Raw genomic sequence first — 17,234 nt, forward strand, 5'->3', positions numbered from 1 at the left:
AATAAAAATAAATAAATAAATAAAAAAAAAAATTCAGCAAGAATAAAACAGACAGATCATTTAAGTGTAAAATGGACTTTATCACATTCACATTGCAATAAATCTCAATTTGATAACTTTAGGCCTATATGATACATGAGGGGGGTGACGTACACGTGTTCCTTCAGTACATTAATTAATGCGATTCAGAGTGTCCTGTATACACACACACACACACACACACACACATATACTTGTTTACAACAGCTGGTAAATACTGTTTAAAAGTTCTCCAGAAAAAAATGCTTTTAAAAAAAAAACTCAATTTGGAAAAAATAAGAATTTGCCCCAACATAGACGCATTGAAATATATGCCCTTAAATGCTACAAGACTGCTTTGATGTCCAACCGAAATGATGAAGTTGTGTGTTTTGTTTGTGCTACAAATGACTGCAGGTAAATAAATGTTTATATGGTCAAACGTCCAACAGTAAATGGTCTGATGATGATAAACCTTTCTGTAATCCAAGTCTTGAGGGGAATATTTAACCCACTACACATCCAATGAGTTCAAGAACAGCAGTACTTTGACATGAATAGATAACACCACTTTGTTTTAATCTCTGCTCTATCAGCATCATTTAGCACTTTTTCAAAGTTTAATGAGCTCACATTGGGTGTGCAAATGTAAATACTCTACCAAAGTGACAAACACATTCAGATAACTGTAAATGAATATGACTGACAGTCTTAAGTAGCAACAGAACCATAGCAAGGCTTAAAGCAGCCTGTAAAATCCACGACAGGGGGGTTGTTTTGGTCATTACTCAGTGAAAATATGTAGTACCGCTTCTTTGCAAATCTAAATTGGTTCATGGAGAGATAAGCTTTCTTTAACATTTTGAAGACATGATAAAAACTAGAAGTCTCTCAAACATAAAAAAGTGTGTGTATTAATTTCTCCAAGTACTGACTTCCATCCAATATGGACCTAAAGAAAAATAAATCTAAAAAAAACAAACATCCAAGGCATCGAAAATATAGCGAGACACCATGAACAGACAATTCAAAAATATCAGACCCAAATATCTGAGCAGAAATCATGTCTTACCAACATAAAAAAATGGAGTGTACAGGACATTAATAGCTATTTGTGATTCTGTATTTACACTTCATAATGAATCTCTGAAAAACAATACATTTTTTTGCACCCAGGAATAAATGGATGCCGCGACTTTTGACCAGTTGAACAATCAAACCCACGAAAGCACAGATCGGGTCATGTGACTCTTCATCAGAATAAAAATAAGTGGATTTTTCTCAATCATAATAATTTCACCTATAATTCTCTAATACTATCTTGAAAAAAATACAATAATGCATTCAATGAAAAATGTTCCAGGTGGATAATCATTCTCTCTTCAAACACTCACACACACACACACATTCAACACACACAACAGTCAAACCAGAGACGTGTAGAAAATACATTTTGAGTGGTTAACCGCAGAGGAGCCGACAGATGGGTGTAACCTCTGAACAACAACAGCAGCATCTCTCCCTCTTTCACTCTCATTGGCGAGAAGGAGACTCCATCTTGGGCATCACTTGAAACTCGCTTTTTGCATCACAACCGTAACATACGCACAGCATCAGCTTGGCCTCGGGGCAAAAAGTTGTGGTATAAAATGGGAGCTTTCTATACTGGTTTTTCTACTCAGGCAGATAGAAGGGACAGCACTCAGTCTTTGTGAATCCCTCAGGACCTCTGTGAGGATCCCCAATTATCCCTCACACACCAAATCTCCAGCAGTGACTAAAGCCAGGAATGTTTTGCCGGTGTTAGTTTCTCTCTCTTCCCTCCTCCATCCCCAGGAGGCTTACGAAGGCCAGCGAGTATACAAGTTCTGCCTCCTGATACGGACGACATGTCCAGAATGAGGATGTTCTCACCTTACAATAACACAAAGCCCTCAGTGATTCAGAACACAGAAAGAAAAATGTGCTATATATCAAAGACCACTTCCTCCTAACTACTCTGATAGACAGGATGTGATTTAAGGCTCATCGTTTTTTTACCGATAATCACAGAAAAATACCTGGATTTTTATTTTTTATTTTTTAATTGAGCAGATCTGGTTTTGATTTTAAGGTCCCTGTTCCTCCAAAAATGTTTCCTGCATAAAGAAAACACCTCACTATATGTTAAATAGGATCTTGTGGTGGAGAGGATTAGCTCAGAATAAACTTCTGGTAAAAGAAAGTGAAAAATGAAATCAAAATAAGTTTCTGATTATCCTTGTAACATGAAAAAGAAAAGAAAAAAATGTCCAATTTTCACACTGTTTGATATTCTTAAAATTCAAAACACAACCAGTCACAGATATTTATGAATACAAAATAATGAGCTCTAAATATGATGCATTGTTTACAGGAAGTGACTACTTTCTTGTTTGTTAGCTGCAGCTGCTTACTCATCTGTCATCGAAAATCTACCTCTTAAATAAATAGTAGAAAAATAATATTTTCCTCTTTTAAAGTGTTTCATCCTGTATTTATGTGAATCATTGAAGATTTTTTTTTTCCCGCACTTTGAAGTTCACAGACACTCAAGAAAAATGTCCAAATATCTTTCAGATGAAACCAACTGTGGAGTGTCAATCTGCAGAACGGAGGAGAGTAAAGCTGGAATAGAATCCCGTATTAGATCTCGGTCTATGTAAAAATACAGTATTTTCACAAATAAGGAGTGCTCTGTTCCCCTCCTGCCCCTCACCACAGGTGGGCTTTAGTGGGGAGGCTGGGATGGAGCCCCGCTGGGTCAAAAGGGGTCCAATCAGCATCTAGATTTCTATGTTAATTTGATTTCCTCTGGTCCTATAAAGTGTTCTCTGCATGGCCTTCCACATGGAAATGAAGACCTCTGTTTTCCTCAAGGATTGTAGGTTCCAGTTGTGTCCTCTCCTCAATGAATGGGCTCAAACAGCGTATTTTTGTGCTCTTACAGAGTCCTGAACGCCAAATTCCTTCAGTAAACAAAAAAAAAATCCCATTTGGTTATTTTTTACTGGCCCAGGTCTGGTGATTTTCAGTGTGTAAAACTGTGTACACTTGCCAGATTTTGGACTGAGTTGAAAAAAAGGGTTGAGATGGAGATGTAGGTACAATGAGACCATGAGGTTAATATTAAGCTAAACATCCATTCATGGCAGAGATCCCAGTGGCCCAGCTGTAGCGTTCCTCTCCCTCCGTCCATCCTGACAGTACCTATTGTGTGCTGTCTAATCGAGCACAAATGTTGTCTTTTTAAAAATAGTCTTTAATATAAAAAAGTTCCATCCCTGGCAGGAGGGCGAATGCCGCGCTGAAGATCAGCACTCTGCGTCCACACTGTGCACGGTGACTGCGGCCTGCAGGTGGTGCGTGTGCGTGTGCAGCGGGTGGTGGTGCGTATGCGTGTGCCTGTAGGGGTGAAACTTGTGGCTGAGCAACGCCGCCGTCTGAGGAGGCGTGTCCAGGTCGAGGTCGTCGTCGTGGTTACCGACGTCGACGCCAGCCGAGAGCGGGTCGTTGTTCCCGGGTGGGTTCTCGCTGTCCTCCTGCGGACTCATGGTGCTGTAACCTGGAGACAAAGAACACGCAAAGGTTAGTGTAACTGGACTTGTTATCACTCATACAAACTCTTCTCCAAAAATAAAACCTTTAAGTGATTCCAGACAATTTCTTTTCAGTTTGAACAGCCCTGTTGTGACCAAGAGTTTCTCAAACTTTGAGTCAGGTCCTCATGTGAACTTACGCAGATAAGGTAAAGGGAAATTTGTAGAACTGATTTGTCTGACATCATTGTTTAATTCGGAGCTCCCTGCATGCTAATGAAAACTACTACTACTATACTACAAAGGTATGCCAAACTCAAATGTGAAACTATGGATGCATTCCAATACTATCATATTATTTATTATGCCAGAAAAAAATGTAGTATGACACAATACATGCCAAAAATACCAGGATGTCCTACTACATCTGATCACATTTTGCAATATGCAAGCCAGCATGCTTTTCTGGCCATTCTGACCCACAATCATCTGCGTGATGGAACATACTTCACATCGACTAACCGAAAGACCACAGACAGATGCCGGTCTGATGACAGCTCATTGACAGATATCACATATATCGGATATGAGCAAGAGGGTCAAAGTTCAATGCGCTATGTTATGACAAAGTAGTATGTCCCAATTGTATGTATACTGCATGCAACAGTACGTACTCTGTAAGGGCAGCTGCAGTACGTACTAAAAGTAAAAATAAAAAGTATGTGCAGTCTATGTAATTGGTAAATCAATCTTAAAACCTTAAAGCTACAGTGGGTAGAGAAAAAAGAAAAAAGCCTGGACCCCTTATAGAACATTTTCACATTTAACCTTTAGCGAAAAAGCTAAAGTGGAAACAAATAAAATATCCTTGATTTGAAGATTTGACCTCAAAACCAGCATCTCCACAGGGTTTTAAGGTTAAAAAAATTAAAGTGCAGCATATTATACACTGTAGGATGCCTTATCCTGGCACTGGGTGAGGGGTTAAGCAAATATAAAGCGCAGTTACTGAGTACCAATTTAGAATAGCTGCAGAACATCGAAAAGAAATGGGAAGACACTATAAAAGAAACTACTCAGCAAATGACACCCTCCAGTCATAGACATTCAACACAGAAACATCCGTGTGAATGCACAGCAAGACACAATGTTTCTGAAAGCGGTACAAGCTCTTTGATGGAGCATCGACAACTAAATATCCCCCCACAGGGCATTTTTGCTCCTTATGTTCAGCTCTCTCATGCAATTTGAAAAAAAAGAAGCATACATATTTATGACCGCTTTCCTACACATATTGCACACATACGTTTGGCCTGAGGAGATAGAAGCATAAGCCAACATGGCATTTAGGATACATTGGTAAGTGGAGCAGTGGGAGGGCGGTACTGCTGTCATAGAAAAAAAGGGATTACTGGGTCAGAGAATAAGTAATCAGATCATACATAAAGACACCAATAGTTTATTATATTACATGATGAAAGACAAACTCAGTCGTCACAATCCAAGTTTGTGACGACTGAGTTTACTAATCATGTCTCTTCTAGCATCTTATTTTCATGAAAACCTTGTAGGCTCTGGGTTTATTTAGTTCTTTATTTGTCATAACCCTTCATCTGCTGAGTGGGTTTCACCTTCAGAGCCATGAAATCCATCTGAAACACACTGTCTGACTATAACTAAATATTTGGGAGTTGATCTTGAAGTAAACACAATTTCCTTATTTCTGTTAGTGCTGTCTTTTTCAGGTTCTGAAGTGACATCGGCAACACGCTGCACGACGGGAACATCAATCTGTATACAGTCGAGCAAATAACCCTGTAAGCCTGCGCGCCTCAACGATTATATTTATAGAAAAATCACTGCAATGGATGATGCAACATTAAACCTCCAGAGATACTGAACCAAGTGATTCATATGTCTGAGATATGTAGGGAGAAGGTGGTGGCGGGTTGAGGTATGCATGTATGTTTGTGTGGCCTCGTCAAATTTATCTCCCAATTACCTTTTATATCATCCAAACAGTTAAACATCTCTATCTGATCCCTCCACATTCTTCTCAGGGCTTTAGGAGTTCATCTTATCAAGCAAGCTATCCACAAGCAAATGCTTAAAGGGATAGTTCAGGTGTTTTGAAGTGGAGTTGTATGAGGTTCTTATCCATAGTCAGTGTATTACCTACAGTAGATGACGGTCGGCACGCCACCAGCATGGAAAAGCAGACAGGAGTTAAGGCACGGAAACAAAGCAATGTACTGCTGTGGACGGGGCCGACAGAAAAACATATTTTAGCCACCTAAAATAAAGGCCAATATTAGTTGAAGTGTACACTATATTTAGAACATTTTCACAGGTTTACCTTGCTGTTAGGCAGCTATACAGTCTGTATTTCGGATGGGGAACTGAAGCCATTATCTATGCTCTCACCAACCAGACTCCATTGAAATTTTTTTTAATTTTAACGCGCAGAACACGGGAGTTGCTCGATTGATTAGTTTATTTGTGTTATTGTGTGACTTTAGTTAGTTCGGATTCACCAAAGTCACACAATAGCACAAACAAACCAACCAATCAAGGCAGCAGTAGACCAGAATCTCCCGTGTTCTGCGAGGTATAATTGCTGTTTTTCTCAATGGAGTCTGGTGGCTTTGGCGAGAGCATAGATGGACACAACGGCTACAGTTCCCCCTCGGAAAGGGCTGTCTGGCGGCAAGTTAAAGCGGGGAAAATATTCTAAATATAGCGTACACTTAAACTGATATTGATTTTTTTTATAGGTGGGCCTTTCTTTTAGGTAACTAAAATATGTTTTGCTGCCGGCTCTGTCCACACTCTGTCCATTACACAGGTAATACACTGACTATGGATAGGTACCTCATACAACCCCACTTCAAAACACCTGAACTATCCCTTTAATAAGTACAGAACCAAGCCACACTGTTCATAAACAAGACTAAGAGTTTACAGCCATGCTAGCAGTTCTATGAGGCTGTAGTCATGCACAGTGGTCAGCATAATAACATGCTCACAATGACAACGCTGACAGTCTGTTGCTAAGCAGGTATATTTTGTTTACCATTTGCCATTTTAGTTTAGTGTGTTAGCATGCACCAAACACACAAGTAAAGCTGAGGCTGATGGGATTGTTATTAGTTTATCAGGTATTTGGTCATAAACCAAAGTATCAGACTGATTAAAAATTTGACCTGATGATGGCGCTAAAGGAAAAGTCAGGCGATCATCAAAGTTATTACAATATATCTTGATTGGAACATAAGTGTCTGTACAAAATGTCATGGCAATCCATACAATATTGTTATTTTTCTGTCTTTACCTAAGTGTTGCTAGCATTTACTTTTCTCCCATTCTTCCTCCTGTCATGTTTAGTGGTGTATGTCCTGTGATATAGTATCATATATTAGACGGTAAGCCCACAATGTGGCGTGATCTAAAAGAAGTAAATGTCCTGTGTGTCTCACTGAGGAGTCCTAAAAGCCTGTACTAGAGTCAAAATGAGAAGTTTACTCAGAAAGTTCCCTCCTTGATTCTCAGAAGATTAGCCGGGCTTTGATACCAAACGAAAGAAAAGCTGACAAAGAAAAGGAGAGACAGAGGAATGAGCAGAGGGAGGGACAAGGAGGGGGTGAGAGAGAAGGAGAGAGGAAGGGAAGGATTAAAGGAAAGGGAGGGATGGAGACTTCAAAGAAGTTCCAGACATGGAAGATGCCAACTTCAGCACAGTTTATCCCTCTTTCCCCCAAAGCCAGAGCCAGCGTTTCAGGCAGGCCTACAGCTAACTGTGTGCTGTGGACCATTTTCAGCACAGGGGTGAAGAAAGCAAATCTCTCTTAATGTCAAGAGATGTGGAGAGAGAGAGTAAACTACTGCGGTATTTAGTTTTAGATGGAGACGAGACCAGGCAAAATCCTGGAAACTGAATTACAAGTTGACTAGCAGGCCTCAGGAACAGTTGGGCAATTTTTAAATACATTTATTCGCCTTCTTGCCAAGACTTATAAATCAATACCATTATCATGTGTGGAGCATAGAATATGCTACTGCCAGAAGCCGGTTAGCTTAGCTTAGCATAAAGACTAGAAACAGGGGGGAAACGATTAGCATGGCTCTGTCCAAAGGTTAAAGCTCACTAACTAACACATTATATCTGATATGTGAAGTGTAATTTGTGGTTTTATGGGGGTTACGTGAAGTATAGGCGCAACTCAACCGGTTTTGCACAACGTGATTGGTTGATGCCTTTATTCGTGGTGCGAAAGCTCAGAAAATCGACCTTGTTCCATAATATTTGCATTTTGTGTGAAAGTACTCGTGACAAAACAGGAGTACGAAAAGATATATTGACATGCAAATAATCGCACAAAAAAATTATAATTATATATATATAAATAAATAAATAATAATAAATAAATAAATTAAAAAAAAATGATATATATATATATAAATATATATATAAAATATATTTATATAAAAATAATTATATATATAATTATATATATTATTATTATAATATATTATTATTATTATAATATATTATTATTATTATAATATATATATATATATATATATATATATATATATTCTATAATTTAGGTCTAGAAGCAAGTGACTCCTAAAGATGAATTTCTATATTTTGAAGATGGAAATAATTATATTCTTCACATTTTTTGCACCAAAAAAAAGTGTAATTAATATTAATTACACTTAGTCTAGATATAAATATAAATAAATATATATATACACTGCACATAGCAGTTGCATGAATAAACATAAACTCTATAATGTTAGGGTGTGTGGATTAAAGTTGGTGATTTTATGTACGTATACAATACGTACAAAAAAATAGTTAGTTCTGCAGTAGCCATTGCCTGCTAATATTGCAGCTCTGCCAACCAGCACTCTGAATGTGTGCGTCACTCACTCAACAGATTTAATGCTCTGAACTTTCTGTGATACGCATGTAGCTTGTGTGTGTGTGTGTGTGTGTGTGTGTGTTTTATCAAACCCTTCAGCAGTATGAGTGAGTGGATTGTGGTAGGAGGCCACCTTTGACCAAGCAGAGAGGAGCAGCAACTTTGACGCGTCTACTTGGTAATGAATTTGTTTTAATCCCTGACGGACTAACACCCCCTCTTTCCATTATTTCAAGCTTGTCTTCCTCTCTGTCCCTGTCCTCTTGCCCTTGCATTTCTCTCTTATTTCCCCTCTTTCATCATTTTTGCATCTCGACAACTCTCCACTTGTCCTCCATTTGCAGTTTCTTTTCTCTCCCTTTTTCAGTTACACAACATTTGATGGTCTTTTCTGTCCATTTACGCAGACTGCTCTTTACATCCGCATTTATGAATCACTGTGTTATGCTCGCTCTTTAATTCTTTTACAACATGTGAAGGAGAACAATTCAAAGGAACTTCCTCTTCAAAACATTCCTTCAAAAAATGTAGTTTTATAAAATAATTTCTTTGATATTTAGGATTAGGTTACATTAATCTTTATTGTAAAAATATATTGTGCAGGAGACATGATGTACAGAGAACATAACAGTTGAGTCACTAAAGATGAACTCTTTTCCCTCACATCTCTTTATGCTTTAAACATCTATACTGTGAGTAACAAGCAGCTGACAAGCTCTTACTTATGTCTTTGTTTCACTTTAGCCCACTCTCCTATCTTCATATTCATCCCTGTTCTCTCCGTCGTCATCAGTTATGCAACAATTATTGGAGACACTCACTGCCAGGAAGTGGAGTGATGCCATATGTAGGTGTTGAGAGCCCATGTGGGTGAAAACTGTCCATCCACGCTCACAGAGTGTCAGACTTACAAGTTCTACAAACGGTTACAGCGAAACATGAGCAACTCTCCCAGAGCTGGAGACGAGAGAAAACGAGGTTCTGAGCTGTGATATAATGAAAAGAACAAGCCAGGAGCTGAACCTCTGCCAAACAACTGAGACTGTGCTGTAACATTCATTTCAAAAAGATGATACCTAAGCCTCTAAAATGTGATATTTGAATGTGGAGCTACATTTTATCTTGATAAGGTTTTATTTACTATAAGGTATATTATTAAAAGATCGTAAACTTGATTTCATGTTCTGCGGCAGAAGGTTAAGGAAGGTAACCCAGATTTCTTTCCTACATCCTCCAGCTCTTTCTGGGGGATCCTGAGGCGTTCCCAGGCCAGGTGGGATATGTACACTCGCCAGTATTTCCTGGGTCTGCCCCGGGGTCTCCTCCACAGCTGGTTGTGTTCAGAAAGCTTCCTGATTAGATAGCTAAACCTTAACTGTCTCCTTTTAGAGGTTAGCCCACATTGGTTGTATTGACATTATCATTTTAAATTTGCAGTTATATAGCTATGCTTATGCTGCCTAGGGCAAACTTTCAGCAGGGCAACTTGTGCAGGATGGGTCAGTTTTGTAACCGATGAATGATTCATTTTCCAGAAAGATGAGATTATTTTAGACTGAACTATCTGTTGTGTAAGAATAACATGTCATGGAGGGAAAAATTGGAATTATTGCAAGGATAACCTCCATGGAGAGCTGATCATGATGACGCTTGACCTCTAGAAGGAAGTTAAAACTATCAAAACGAATCAATAACTACAAGACATAGGCGGTTTTCTACAAAACTATGCCTGATGATATTGTTGCTGTTTCTTGTTTTCACTTAGTTGTCACTAAATATCAACTTCTTCAACAACTGTGGTGACTTCAGCTTGACCAATCAGTCAGGTTAGAAAGGACTTCATAATCTTATCAGTCGCCATGATGTCACTAATACAAATTATATAAATAGTCTTGCTTTGATCCAGCATTACTGGCATATCAGATGCAACCTACTCAATTCCTCTTTCCATCAATGCTAATGTACTGTTGGACATAATACAGTGCACACAACTAGTGGTTTTGAGTGTCATCACATTGTACATTGATTTGTCTTACCGTGGTCACTCTCTGTCCCAGATCGTCCCCAGTACCTTCGCCTCCGTTCAGGCGTGTGAGTGTGCCGCTCGATCACCGCAGCGATGAATCGAGTGTTACTGACTGAAAGTGAGGAGAACACACAGGTCAACACAAAAGGCCCTGTTTAGGAATAAAATACCTGCAATGTCAAATTTAAAAAAAATGTGTTAAAGATAATGTTGTATATATCAATGAGATATCAAACAATACTTACTGATTCCTCTGTCCTCGTGGCTGTCTTCATCCCTCTCATCTCTTTCGTTATCCAGGTTCGACATTCTCACTGACATTTCTGGAGCAGCATGGAGGTAAAGGGGAAGAGAATAAGAAAAATGCCAAGATGAGATAGATGCTACTATTCTAATATGTGAAGTATTATTTATAAGCATGACAAGTAGGAATGAGATGTCAACCAGCTAGTTTTAGCCCAAATGATAACTTGTGTACACGGGGATATTAGCCAGTATGTGAGTGCATGTGTAGGGTTCAGTGAAAGTTACTTTTAACCTTTGACCGTGTGTGTGTGTGTGTGTGTTGGTTACAAGATGCAGCTGCATAATGAGATGGACATGCCCAACACACACGCACACAAAGCTGTGACTTTATGAGCCCATTCGTCAGCCTAATGCCTCGTGATAATGTAGCCACACTCTCCACCATCTATCCCAAGTTGTTTACCGAACTATCAGACTGGAAGTGACTTGGACTCAAGAGTTTTAATGAGGTTCTAATCTTGTTTGATTTTTTTGTCAATAATGCTGAGTAATTACACAAATCATGCTGCAGCAGCTGCTGCTGCTGCAGCATGATGCTAATGTCAGCTGTTTAGTTCCAGCAGCACTGCTTGTTAATCAGGGTGCTTTAAAACTTTGTTTCTTCCTTTCCAATTAAAGAAATGCCAGTATGCGAAGAAACTAAATGTTGAGCAAGCAACTACTGTAACACACTTTTTTTTTTAACACATTTTTTGCGACCTACAGGCCAACCATTGGAAATATAAGATACAGAAAATCCACTGCAAATGCAGAAAAATATGCTGTGGGTTTATTTTGTCCATGGTAGCAAAATGTACTTCACTTCAATCTCAATTTCACTGACATATACGGTTTCACTTTAACTACATAAATGTATTTGTGAGATAGAATCCATCTCTCAGTCTTACCCTGTGCTGCCAGCGGTGACATGTGCTGGTGCGAACGCCTGTGGATCTGGTGTCTGTATGCATACACAGCCAGCACCAACACCATGATGCATCCCATAATGCCCCCGGCGACTGGACCCACAGGGGCGCTCTTGATCATGTTCAGAGATGCCACCTCCTCATCTGTGGAAGAAAGGGAGGAGAAGAAGAGAGAGGAAAGGACAGGCAGAAGGTTGTTTAAAGAAACTACAAAGGATTTCAGATGGCTGAAGAAGTGAAGATACAACAAGCTGATATCAAACAGCTCTGGCTCAGATCTGAACTCATGGTGCCATGCTGAGACATTTTCTACATCGCTTCCATTCTCTCATCAGTGTGAAATGCGACAGAGAAATTATTCGACTGCAGAGAGGCGGCCAATTCTGTTTTTGAAAAAAAAAAAACTGATAAGAGAACCAAAGAAAAATAACCCAGCAACAGAACAATTTCAGTCAATCTGAAATATTGGTTATCCGGGATCTACGAAAGTAACATTTCTGCTGTGATATGATAGTGAAAGCTGTGTATTGTACATGTAAAAGCCCAAATTAGCAATAGCTATAAACTCTCTGTTCAACACATCAGCTTCATGCTCTGTATTGGAACTATGTTAAATTGCATCGTCCCTATCACATCAAATAAATTCAAATTCAAGGACCCTGGATATAATTTGAGTTTTGTCTTCTTTTTTTTTTTTTTTTTTGTTTCTCTACTCTGCTGGCTGAAAAGGTGCACTACAGCACATTTTGCACAAATGTCTCTTAACTGTGGAACCAGACTCTGCAAAGACTCTGAAGGACTCTTTCAGGTCACTTTTCACTTCAACTAAAAACAAAAATCTCAATATTTACAAGATAAATGTAGTTTATAGTAAATCTAGTAGTAGTTGTAGTAAATCTAGGTCAGTGTTTCCCAAACTTTTTTTCTGGGGACCCACTTTTTAAAAATAAACCATCGCGACCCAATTCACAATAGGCCTTATCTATAAATCTATCAATCTATAAATAGTGAAATGAGCAAATTTGTGCGAAAATGAACATTCCTGACTATTTTTACTGCCATTTCTGCATCACCTTGAATTATCTTGAATAGGCAAACCAGCAATTTCAGAGATATATGTTTGATAAATCACAACTTTGTTTATGTGTTACTGAAAAGAAAAGCACCTCTGATATCCACATTTTACTCACCTATGAGTCCCATGCCATCCGCGTAGGGACTTTTTGCGCCGACGATGCCCCCGAAACATTCCTTCTGCAGGGCACAGTATGGCTTGTCGAGATGAGTCTTACCATCACTGTCCACCATGCACCACTCACAGTCCAGAACGCCGAAACAGTCGCTGAAACAGGGCACAGACAATAGAGAGAGAAATAAGATTCTTAAAGGGCAAACACTTGTTTTTTTTAGAGAAGGGCCAAGTGGTAAATAATCTTTCAGAGACAAAGGCGGTCATGTTTCTGTCAAATGTATATGGACAAAAGCTTTTGATTTCTTTAAACAGTGCATTAAAGTAGATTATCTGTCCCATGCACAATACAAAGTCATGTTTCTGGGTTAAATATGCACTAACTAGGGCCGTCCCAAATACCATTTTTTGGGCTTCAAAGCTACCCGTTAATGTGTACTGTACATGTGTGTAGTTCAGTGTGTATACCTGCTGGTGTATCTCTGGCTACAGCGGGTGTTGATGCACTGAGGCAGGGTGTCATGCAGACTGGAATCAATCACATTCAGACTGACTGGCTCATGGTGCACCTCACAGCTGGGGTTCCTGCACAACACACAATCACAAAACACACACAAGGGTAAAATACTCAAAGGTATAGGTACTGTACATATTACTGGTCAAAACACAAACATCCAGCTGACAGCATCCATCCAAATCCTAGAATGAAACATGACAAGTAAAGCAGATGCTGTACAGTAAATTTGACATACAAAGAAATCAAAGCATGAGCCCTCAATGTCTTCAGTGTGTCAATTTAAGCAAAGCAGCTTTAAACATCAATGCTGCTCGACACAAAACAAAGAGAAAAATATGACAGCGAAAAAATGATAATTGCATGTCTTCCTGAAATAAAGGAGGATTTGGCATTTGAAACATTGATGTGCTGTCAAAGGCAGCTGATGGCTGATGAAAGGAGATGGGTGAGACAAGAGAGAGAGACACACGACTGGGACTGAAAGGACAACAGAGACCGTGAGAGAGAAACAAGTGAGGAAACACCCACAAACAAATGTACACAGCTCCCAAAATCTTTGCAGGAGCACATACAGTACATGTGCACAGTTCATATGATAATAACTATAAAGTATGGAATATGAAAGGAAATATGTGCATTTGCAGACACTACTATCATGTATAAGGACTAAACAAATGAATTGGAAAATGTTTCATTCACACTGAATGAAGAAAAATAGAAAATACTACTGGCAGCAAGTTAAAAAAGTTATTTTATATCTATAGAGATCACATACTATAACACATTTACGTACTAAGAACATAAAAAAGGACAACAAATGTATAATTACCAGCTGCGACAGCGACGCTGGTATTGTTTTCACCTTACGAGACTGTGTGTGAGTCATCATGGCAAAATTTTGCTGCCGTTTGTTGTACATATCTACTTATTCTAGGTTTGATTGTTTTCTCTCCTTTCTTTTCTTTTATTGTACTACTGTATGCTTGCTTGTGAGTTTTGTGTGTATAGATACATTTATATCTTGTTTTTTTGCTGTTAATTATCATGTATTTATTGTTTACTTACCATTATATCTTGTTTTAGTTTTTGTACTGATGCCTCTTGTTTGCACTGTCCCCTTTGCTGCTGTAATTCTGCAAATTTCCCCGCTGTGGGACTAATAAAGGATTATCTTATCTCATAGATATTTTTTGTTTTGTGTTCTTTGTTGCTTTGTTTTTTGATGAGTAATAATGTCATTTTTTTATTTGTTTAAATAGCAGAGGACTCTGAATAAGCCTTTCAGGTTTCCGTCCTCTCCTGCACTGAACGTACCGTCTTTTCTATTGTATGCATTTTGTATCTAAATAATGTGCAAATGAATAAACTATAAACAAAACTATAAATGTGGTCCTGGAGACACCTACTGTAGTGGGAACTACCACAGAAACAGTTTTGAGCACTTTGCCAGGTGTCTATATTTCTGTCTGTCTGTCTGTGGGCAGATTTTGTAACTGTGACAGCGTCACAACTGTGTAAGATGTGTCACGAAACTTTACAGGTGTATAGTTGAGATCAAAACGAAGGCTGAGTTTGATGATGAGTGTGATCCGAGAAAGGGCGTCGGAAGTATCGAAGGAAATCTAAGCATTCATAATTCTATTGTATAAGTCAAATAGCAAATAAATTAACAGGACATGCTAATGGTTTTCACCTGGATATTAGTTAAATACTTCCCTTTTTATTTGTCTCTTTGATTATAGTTTTTATATGTCATCTTATGGAGACCGCGTCTCCCAGGTATGTGACTGACAGCTCTGTCGTGACATACACACCAAGAGTTATGACACAATTGGTAATATTTAGGCAACAATCTTTGGCCCATTTCACACAGAGTTAGAGCCTTTAATAGAAAGTAAAATCCTAGTATGACAAACTATGGTTTTACCTCTGGCCTATGTGCACTGGTGGTATGTGGTGTGACTACACTTCACACCAGCTACATTACTGCTCTAACAGTCCATACCTGAACAGTAACCTCTTCTATAAGCTCCCAGCATACATTTGTTTTGATTTAAGTATTTCCCTCTCATATTACGTCACTCAATATAACATAACGCCCAAGCAATGCAGTATTTGTGAATATAAATGTAATGCAGTATGTGGCCCAGACATGTCTTGCACTGACCTGTTTTCAGCATTAGTGAGGTTGCCGGTACACTCATTGACCTCCAGGGGGCACTCACACGGACACTCACATTCATTCTGCTCCATTCTGAAAACCACAACAGTCACATGTTCAGCAAAAAAGCTCCATTTAATTAGCTTTTTTTACCATCCACCTATGTAATATTTCATTAGCTGAGTTTCTGTTTGATTATGATGTGATACAATACACAGAATCAATAATGACTCTGCTGCAGCATTATACTATCAGAAGTGGATGTTTGCCTGAGTGCCTGGGAGGTAAACAGTAAATCCCTGATGAGTGTGTGGGTGAAGGTGAGACCTGTGACAGTTGAGACAGAGCCGGTCGACGGTGCTGCAGGCGCAGAACGCCAGAGAGTCACACGTCTCGTTGACGATACCAGCAAAGGCATTGGTGCCGGGGATTCGGGTCAGACGGTACTTGGAACAATGGCTACCATGGACCAGGTTGGTTAGGTCTCCCTATGAGAAACACAGGACAAGAAATGTTTTTTAAGAAAAATGTATTTGATAAACAGAGAACATGAAAATTGAGCAGACATCAGTAGATAAACTAGTTAGGGAAACAAGGTATTTAGACAAACTTGCAGTAGATTTGAATTTACGATATACTCAATGTGCTCCTTGTTAATCTAAAAGTGGGCATATATAAAATAGTATGACGTGTTGAAACTGATTTTACATTATAACTTCAAAGCTGTAGATCTTAAAATTGGAATAATGCACTCTCAGACTCTCTAACTACACAAAAACACTGCAGCCTCAATAGAATTATAGTATGCAGGAATAATTCAAGTTTGCAACACCGAGGATCACCACAAGGTGGCAGTGTTGTACTACCACATATTCACATGCTGATCAGAAAGGCCCTGAGGAGTATGTTTGTGTCCTGCCTGCTGCTGAGCTTAACGGTTTGATTCTGTGTTCCTCTGCTGTCATTCATACATCCAGTTACTTTGTGTTTCCCTGACTTACCATTATGCTGGTGTTGAACTTGTAGAAGCGCTGCACGGTGCGGTCACTGAAGCTGTTACACAGGTTTTTCTTAACAAAGTTGGGATGGTTCAGGATGTCGTTAGCCACCAGCGGCTCCTGCCATAAAAAAAGATGGAATGACAAAATGAGAAAAGGAGAGAAGGAAGCTTATAGCGATTATTAAAAGGGTATTTTTACATTTGTATATTAGTCCCTGGTCCTTTACCTTGTGTGTGATGTGCTGTTGCTCTGCAGGGGCGTGACCTTTGGGGTCAATGAGAGTGGGGTGAGCGACCAGGTACCCTCTGTCCTCCATTATGAAGCACCTACAATGTGTACACACACACAGATATATGTAAAGACTGAGGGATAACTTACATTAGTAACACAAGTACTCTAGCATTGACCACTTGTTTTAAGATCCCTTTTTCCCCCGGTGCTTAATTCAACTCCAACCTGCAAAATAGTGCTCCATTCTACTTCCCTCCATTGCTTAAACATTCTGCCAAATACTGTGACTCTCTGGCCCACACCCCCTTTGAACTAATCCTGTTTTATATGGCTCCTGAACACCAACAGAGAGAGCATGAAGGAAGTGGAGAGAGAGAAAGAGAGGAGAGGAGGGG

The 17,234-nt window shown here is 39.1% G+C and overlaps 1 protein-coding gene across 1 annotated transcript in view; it reads right to left on the bottom strand.

The window, feature by feature from the left end:
• Positions 1–59: 59 nt before the first annotated feature.
• The window catches only part of cachd1 (cache domain containing 1), a 93,126-nt gene continuing 75,951 nt past the window's right edge, over positions 60–17,234 (bottom strand). The window contains exons 18-27 of the mRNA XM_074634911.1: positions 16,835–16,934; positions 16,609–16,725; positions 15,935–16,095; positions 15,614–15,700; positions 13,398–13,514; positions 12,931–13,082; positions 11,723–11,884; positions 10,775–10,852; positions 10,540–10,641; positions 60–3,601 (exon numbers count right to left, since the gene is read on the bottom strand). Of these exons, the coding sequence (XP_074491012.1) occupies positions 3,351–3,601; positions 10,540–10,641; positions 10,775–10,852; positions 11,723–11,884; positions 12,931–13,082; positions 13,398–13,514; positions 15,614–15,700; positions 15,935–16,095; positions 16,609–16,725; positions 16,835–16,934 (1,327 nt within the window). The 3' untranslated portion in view covers positions 60–3,350. The remainder of the gene's footprint in view (positions 3,602–10,539; positions 10,642–10,774; positions 10,853–11,722; positions 11,885–12,930; positions 13,083–13,397; positions 13,515–15,613; positions 15,701–15,934; positions 16,096–16,608; positions 16,726–16,834; positions 16,935–17,234) is intronic.

The sequence above is a fragment of the Sebastes fasciatus genome, chromosome 5 (genome assembly GCF_043250625.1).
Source record: "Sebastes fasciatus isolate fSebFas1 chromosome 5, fSebFas1.pri, whole genome shotgun sequence".
In the NCBI taxonomy this organism is placed as follows: domain Eukaryota; kingdom Metazoa; phylum Chordata; class Actinopteri; order Perciformes; family Sebastidae; genus Sebastes; species Sebastes fasciatus.